General features: G+C 31.6%; 1 protein-coding gene across 1 annotated transcript; it reads left to right on the top strand.

Annotated features, from left to right (window-relative positions):
- The first annotated feature begins 5,830 nt into the window (after positions 1-5,830).
- Positions 5,831-7,095, top strand: LOC146940096 (myotubularin-like protein). Its single transcript, XM_085753711.1, has one exon. It carries the CDS (start codon positions 6,129-6,131, stop codon positions 6,771-6,773), a length of 645 nt encoding a protein of 214 aa, XP_085609837.1. The 5' UTR covers positions 5,831-6,128; the 3' UTR covers positions 6,774-7,095.
- The last annotated feature ends 1,222 nt before the right edge of the window (positions 7,096-8,317 follow it).

The raw sequence follows: 8,317 nt of genomic DNA, 5'->3' as shown, positions 1-8,317 counted from the left end.
GTGGGTTGAGTTTCCACTATTGGTAATCAATTAGATATGGGCTTGAGTCCCATCCCCAATGATGTCTTCAACACCATATCCTTTGTCAGACCTTTCGTCAAAGGATCTGCAAGATTCTTCTCTGTTCTTACGAACATGATGGAAATTACTCCATTAGAAATCAAGTCTCTTACATAGCTATGTCTTAAACCAATATGCCTTGATTTCCCATTATAAACTTGGCTATAAGCTTTTGATAGTGTGGATTGACTATCACAATGTATGGATACTGGCGCCATTGGCTTTTGCCAAACTGGTATGTCATATAATAAATTTCTTAGCCATTCTGCCTCTTTACTCCCTGCAGCCAATGCACTAAATTCTGCAGCCATGGTGGAGTCGGCAATGCATGTTTGTTTCTTTGAACCCCAAGAAACTGCACCTCCACCAAGGTTGAAGATCCATCCACTTGTGGAAGCATGATCTTCAACATATGTTACCCAACTAGCGTCTGTGTATCCTTCCAAAACAGAAGGCTCTCCACTATATGTTAAACAATAATTCATTGTTCCCTTTAAGTATTTTAATACTCTTTTCACAGCGTGCCAGTGTTCTTTACTTGGATTGCTAGTATACCGACTTAACCTTCCAACAGCATATGCTATGTCAGGTCTAGTACAAGTCATAGCATACATCAAGCATCCAATTACTTTAGAATATTCAAGTTGTGCCACCGGACAACCTTTGTTTGGTTGCAAACTGACAGTTTGGTCAAATGGGGTAGATATAGGTTTACAATCTAAATGATTGAATTTCTGAAGCACCTTTTCTATGTAATGAGATTGGGATAAACCAATATGGTTACCATCTCTTATGATTTTAATTCCTAAAATCACATCAGCTTCTCCTAAATCTTTCATATCAAAATTTTTGGATAAGAAAGCTTTAGTTTCTTCTACCTCATTTATACTTGTACCAAAGATCAACATGTCATCTACATATAAGCAAATCATGACCCCTTTTCCATTTTGGAATTTACTGTAAATACACTTGTCAGATTCATTTATGATGTATCCGTTGGCTAACACAACTTGGTCAAACTTTTGGTGCCATTGGTTGGGTGCTTGTTTCAACCCATATAAAGACTTAGTTAATTTACACACTTTATCTTCTTGACCTTTGATCACAAACCCTTCCGGTTGTTTCATATATACCTCTTCATCCAACTCTCCATTTAGGAAGGCAGTTTTAACATCCATTTGATGGATTACAAACTTATGGATGGATGCCAGTGCAATTAGCATTCTGATTGATGCTATTCTTGCAACAGGTGCATATGTATCAAAATAATCAATGCCTTCTTTTTGTGTAAACCCTTTAGCAACTAGTCTAGCCTTGAATTTATCAATGGTACTGTCGCGTCATTTTTCGGACGGTCAAAAGGCCATTTGATTGGCGTTCGACCCAATTTTTATTTCACGACTGAACATTTAATTCTTTTCAAAAGAAAGTGGAAAAAGGTTCAAATATCACATTTTTAGGGATTAAGGGTTCGGGGGTTGGTTATATTTAGAAAAGGTGTTAAGCACCCTAAATATTCGTAGTACTCTACGAGAACCTCTTGATTTTATTTAACTTTTGTGCTATAAACTTGCTTGCCTTAAAAAATGGAATTTGTAATGATAAAAGAAAATAAAGACCTAATTTATCTACATTAGATTCATTGTTTTCTAAATTTTGTACATTAGAATGAACAATATCCTTGGGATAAGAAATTGAGTTAAATCTATCTTCTTGAAAAATTGCATCTCTTGACTCAATTACTGTATTAACAGAATATGAGTCATTCGATTCAATAGTCAAGAATTTGTATGCTTTGCTATTTTCTGCATAGCCTAAAAATACACATTCAATTCCTCTTTCACCCAATTTCTTTCTTTTTGGTTCAGGCACTTTCACAATTGCTCTACAACCCCAAACTTTTAAATAATTAAGAGTCGGCTTCCTTTGTTTCCAAAGTTCATATGGGGTTATTTTGTTCCTTTTGTTTGGAACCCTATTGAGGATGTAACATGCTGTTAGCATTGCTTCACCCCAATATCCTTTAGATAATCCAGAATAGGACAACATGGCATTAACCATTTCTACCAAAGTCTTATTCTTCCTTTCCACTATTCCATTTTGTTGTGGGGTGTATGGTGCAGTTACTTGATGCACAATACCAATGGATTCAAAATAACTCGGATGATAGAACTATCCTCCCCTATCACTTCTAAAGCATTTAATGAAAGTTTCATGCTGAAGTTCTACTTGTGCTTTAAATATTTTGAATTTATCTAAGACTTCATCTTTTGAATGCATTAAATAAACATAACAAAATCGAGTGCAATCATCAATGAAAGTAACAAAATACTTTTTACCACCAATGGTGGGCCAACCATGTAAATCACATACATCTGAATGAATTAAATCTAGCACCCTAGAACTTCTTTTAACACTTTTAAAAGGTTGTCTTGTAATTTTAGTCAACATGCAAGTAGTACATGAATCAAAGTTTTTATCAAAATTAGGAATTAGATTTGATTTCATCATATCCTCCAATTTTCTAAAATTAACATGTCCTAATCGCATATGCCATAAATCACAAGACTCAACAATATAAGCAGAAATCATATTATTATTATTAATATTTGCAACATTACATTTGAACATATTCTCACACAAATATCCCTTTCCTACAAACACACCCCCCTTTGAGAGGATAAATTTATCTCCCTCAAATACAGATTTGAACCCATTCTTATTAAGTAATGGTACAGAAATCAAGTTCTTCCTAACTTCAGGAACATAAAATACATCTTTAAGAGTAAGTGTTTTTCCAGAAGTGAATTCAATCTCTATGGTCCCTTTTCCTTGGACTTGCACAGTTGAAGCATTTCCCATGTACAAAACACTCCCATCTTCATTGATGGTCTTGAACATTTTCTTGTTTTAGCACACATGGCGAGTAGCAGCAGAGTCTATCCACCAAGAATCAACATCTTCAATCATGTTGATTTCAGAAATGACCGCAACAAAATCATTATTTGTTGCTCTTGAATTCTTTTCTTTGTTCTTCTTTTTAAAGAACCTGCACTCATTCTTGAAGTGTCCTTCTTTCCCACAAAAGTAACATTCACCTTTCCTTTTCTTTTTGTTGTTATTACCATTGTGGTTTTGATAAGACTTATCATTTTCATGATTTCTCTTTTTGGAAGATTTGCTTGAATTTCCTTCTTCCATAACATGAACCTTCTCTTGAGTGACATGATTCTTAATACCTTCTTGTTTTTGGTATTCTTCTTCTAAACGAAGGTGATTGCCAAGTTGCTCAAGAGAAATGTCTTCCTTCTTATGCTTCATGGTTCGTTTGAAATCTTTCCATGAAGGAGGAAGTTTGTCAATTATGGATGATACAATAATTGTATATTGGATGCAATATAGGAATGACCGGCGAATCTTTAGGTTCGATTCGCCCCCACCAATAACTGTATATTGGATGCAATAAGGAATGACCGGCGAATCCCCTTCAGGATACTATGAGTTCCTTGACGTGTATTGCACAACCACACCAAGCGTATCTCCTAACAGTATTTTACAGATTTATGGTTCCAACAATTCACTCATGCATTAGAGAATTGATGGATGATTTAGAGTAAGAGAATGATGAAGAATTATGTTGTTAATGTAACAAAATTCTGTCCAAAATTGTGTGTTGTAGTGTTCTTGTGTATCCAACTAATGCCCAAATACCAAACATTTATAGTGCATTATATGGCTCTTCACATTAGAGAAGACACCCCTTTGACTTGAATCAATGCTATGATTCATTAAGCACCCATTTGCCAAAGGTTATGATCATATACACTTGAATCAATGTTATGGTTCATTAAGCACCATTTTGCCAAATGTTATAACCATATACACTTGAATCAATGTCATGGTTCATTATCTATCAATAAATAATAATGTTCCAATGTATATGAATGATTCCCATGAATAGTTACAACTTTTGGTTCTAAAGTGATTCCATTATTTTGGAAATCACCAACAAAGATGACGAGCAATGTGCATGACAAGTTTTTCTTGCACTTTTTTACTTGGAGAAATGTGTATCGTAAGTTGTTTAAGTCATAAAATGAAGAAATAAAAAGTTTATAAAATAAATAATAAGGCATTTAATAAATTCAAATTACTTTTCAAAAAAAAATTGACTAAAAATTAACGATATTCATTCATTCAAACTGAAAGAGTACGTCAATACAATACAAATTCGCTAAAAGCAAAAAAGATGAATATGCGAACAAACTTGCAACATCCATGTTAATAGCATAAGACGCCAATGTATGTAAGCTTACAAATATGATTGTATTCAAGTCTCTAGAGTAATCATGTCTTCGGATTTGCAATGTTGAAGACGTCAAAGTCATTGATTGGATCTGCACTACATCGAAACTAATATAACAATCTGAACTGAACAAACACATGAAAAAGACAGAAAAGACAAACAACGTCACACAAAGACGACGAACAAAAAAATGTCGCATTAAGACGACGAATACACTAAAGAAAAAATTAAATGGATGTGAAATTATTTATTTAAATAAAAGTAATTGAGAAAAACGATTTAGAGATGTGGTTTTGGGTCAAAAATTGACCCCTCTTTAATGAATGAATAAATTTTACTAATTATTTAGTATTTATGTTATATCTTAGCCATATTTTTTGCCTTATAAACAAACATTTTTTTATTCACCTAGACTACATTCGTCTTCGTTTAAATAACTTAGAAATACACTATATTTTTCTAACCATTTTCTCTTGTTTTTCCACATAATTTCCCCCTCTTTCTTTATTCCCTCATTCATTCCACGCCAAAACAAAGTGTTAAAAGGGGGGACAATGAAGGGTAGGTCTTGCCCATCCAATGATTTTACTTTACCCCTACAGTTATGAGTACTTTACTACCATTAGATCCACTCAACTCAGATCCCACATACATGAGTCACACACAAGTAAGCACATATATAGAAGAAGATGCTATAGCTAGCTGTACCCATTACTAGTCCTTCCCATTTTCCAGACATAAAATTTTGTAGTGAAGTGGTTAATACTCAATCAGAAAGACAAAACCTGCTCTCTGATCTGATCTCTGCATAATTCCAAATAAAATCAATCCATTCCACACTCTATAGTGGTCCTTCGTCACTCCTCTCTCTGAAATTTTATTGCATGTGTACAGTTTTTCTTCCACGAGACTCCTTCTTTGCAATCATAATTTTTCTTGTCTTTCTAACCAATGCACCATTAAGAAAAGGTAGCGTTAACTTGTACCTTTAGGGCACATGTTATCCTTTTTTCAAGTAGAAAATTATTTTTTAAAAAATTAAATATTTTAATTTCTAATATATTAAATACACAGTTTTTTATTAAAATTTATCATTTAATTTTCTTAAAAAGTGTTTAGGGACAATCGCTAGCATTTCCTTTTTTTTATTTCTAATATATTAAACGTTGTGTTTTTCGAACATCCAAGTATATACTCAATTCGGTCACATTTATAAACAAAAATATATTTTTTTAGATTTAATGAATATTTAATGTATTTGGTCTATATTATAGACCAAATACATTATGTATTCAATGAATATAAAAAATAGTTTTTTTTTATAAATGTGATCGAAGTGTGTATATTATTTAATATATTTTCTTCTATCACTTTTCATTTTGTGAATTTATAAGAATCTTATCTTATAATCCCTGTAACACACAAGACTTGATCCAAAAATCATTTCATTAAAATAAAAGGTCACAATCACAAAACAACACATAAGCTAGCTAGGCTTGTAGTACATATTTGATAACCTCAAACTCTCAGATTGAAAGAGCAACACAACACAAAAACAACGCCCAAAACCAAAAGGAGAACGACCTAGTCATTTCCTCTGACACTTTCTTATATTCTTGTCCTTCCATTCTCTCTCACTCTCACTTTGTTCTTCACTCTTCTCCCCCTTTAAAAGGAAAAAAAAATCCAACACCATTCTCAACCCTCTCTCTCTTTCTCAATTTTGGTCCTAAAATTTGTTTCTTTTAAAAAATTAAGAAACATGGGCAATCAAAAATTTGAAAACCATCATCAATTTTACAACAACCATCACAAAAACACATTCCTTCCAATGTTATGCTCAAGACCCTCCATCAAAGATGTGAATCTTCCAAGGTGTAGAATCAATCCATCTTCTTCTTGCAATGACCCTTTATCACCAAAAATAGGTTGCATGGGTCAAGTCAAAAGAAACAACAAAATAGCTGGATTCCCAACTTCACAATACAAGTTGCTCAGTTTCAACAACAAAAGTAACACCCCCTCAATTATTTCACCAGTTGTGAAATACTCCAAACTCAAAAAACTTTTCTCTAGTAAGAATCTTATTAGCACCCCCTCAACTACTTCTACCACCACAAAAACCAAGCAAAGGGTGGTAGGTAATAGTACTAATATTGTGAAGGTGCCCAAAAATATTGAAAGGTGTGTTAGGAATGAAAATGTTGCTGTTGGTATAAAAATTGATGAAATGGATCCTCCTTTGCCAGTGATCAAGAAGGTGAATAAGTTGGAAGAAGGAAACAAAGGTGAGAATAGTCTTTGGAAAAGAAGATCAGGTTCAAGTTTGGCTCCATTGAGAAGTTTACAGGTTCAACAGATTCAAGTTCAAACTCCAAAGCTTTGTATTGAACCTACAACTGTTTGATAGGTGGGAATGGAACTAGATTAGACAGATCCAAAGTTTTTTTTCTTCATTTTCTTTTCAGATTTTTACTTAGATCAGATATAATGTAAATTGTTCATTGTTTATTATCCTTTTTTTTTTTTTGTTTTTTTTTTTTTTTAAGTTTTCTCAGCTTACAATTTTGAAGAGTTATGCTTTGATTTCTTGAAGCATCTCACATGGGATGATGCAGGAACATTGTGATCATATTTGTCTGTGAGATACTGTTTCATGAGTAAATCGGAAACAGGTCAAAGTCAAATTGTCAAAATATTAATGCTGTTATTAATTTTATTTTGCGTTCAAACGGTGTATATAATTTAAAATTGGTCTGGAAAATTTATTGTAATTAAATAAACAGTCATTATTTAAAGAAAATAAATAGAAAAAAAATTAACAGTCATTATTTAAAGAATAATTACAGTCAAACATAGGTTATTTTAATATAAAATCAAACATATGGTTATTTTCTGTGCATTTCTACCGTCATGAAAATATATACAATCAATGAAGTTAAAATGTTAAATACTATAAGTTTGTTTTTCAAAAAAAAGTAGTATAATCCTTCCAAAAAAAAAAGTAGTATAAGTTTGGTCTTTTTTTTTTTTTTTACTAATAAGTTTGGTTTTATAAGTGTATTTTTATGATAAAAAGTAGGGAAATGCTAATTAAGTTGGAGCGTGTGTTCAAACTTGCAACATTACTCGCATTTGAAAAATATTACATCTTTAACTACAAATTCGCTTTTAATTTTTCTCGAAAAATATTATTTTTAAATTACTTGATGAATTTTTTATTTTATTATAAAAATGCTCTTAACTAATTTAATATTTTTTTAGTATTAGTTGTTAACTAAAGCCTTAATTAAAGGACAATTTGGAATCAATACCTATACAAAAAAGAAAGACAATTTTAATATATTACGTAATTTTATTAATTATTGAGTAGTGTTAGTAACGACAATTTTAACACTTTTGTTTCAACCACGACTCTTTTATCGGGTAAAATATATATATATATATGAATATCATCAATTTGAGAATAGGTCTTGTATGAAATGGTACATATGTATTTTACATAATAGAAGAGTGTTTGGGTGATTGTTGTTGTCAATGCTATTGTAAATTGTGAAATTGTGAAAGAGTGTTTAATTACTAGTCTAAAGATTATAATAAGAGATAGAAGCAAAATATACTATTCTACAGTTTATTTGTAGTTTATTTGCTGCAATTCTTGGAAAATTAGGAAAACAAATTTCCTTCCTTTAAAAAAATTGCTTATTGTATCATTTCAAAATACAACTCTTATATTTTCTTTGAAAAAAAAATAGAAACTATTATATTTAAATATCTCTAACTTTTATACATTCATTCAAACCTTTTTTTTCCTATTTTTTCTTTCTATCACAACACTAACGGTATATCACTCCGTCTATTTCTCTGTTTTTATGGTGTCACTGAGGTGTTTAATTGTCCACCAAATATTTTCCATCTAACAAATTAGTGTTGAACAAATATGGATAATAA

The sequence above is a fragment of the Medicago sativa genome, chromosome 3 (assembly GCF_051527215.1).
Source record: "Medicago sativa cultivar Bolivia chromosome 3, Bolivia_mono, whole genome shotgun sequence".
Taxonomy (NCBI): domain Eukaryota; kingdom Viridiplantae; phylum Streptophyta; class Magnoliopsida; order Fabales; family Fabaceae; genus Medicago; species Medicago sativa.
Note: the sequence above shows the minus strand (reverse complement) of the source record. Positions and strands in the feature narration are given on the sequence as shown.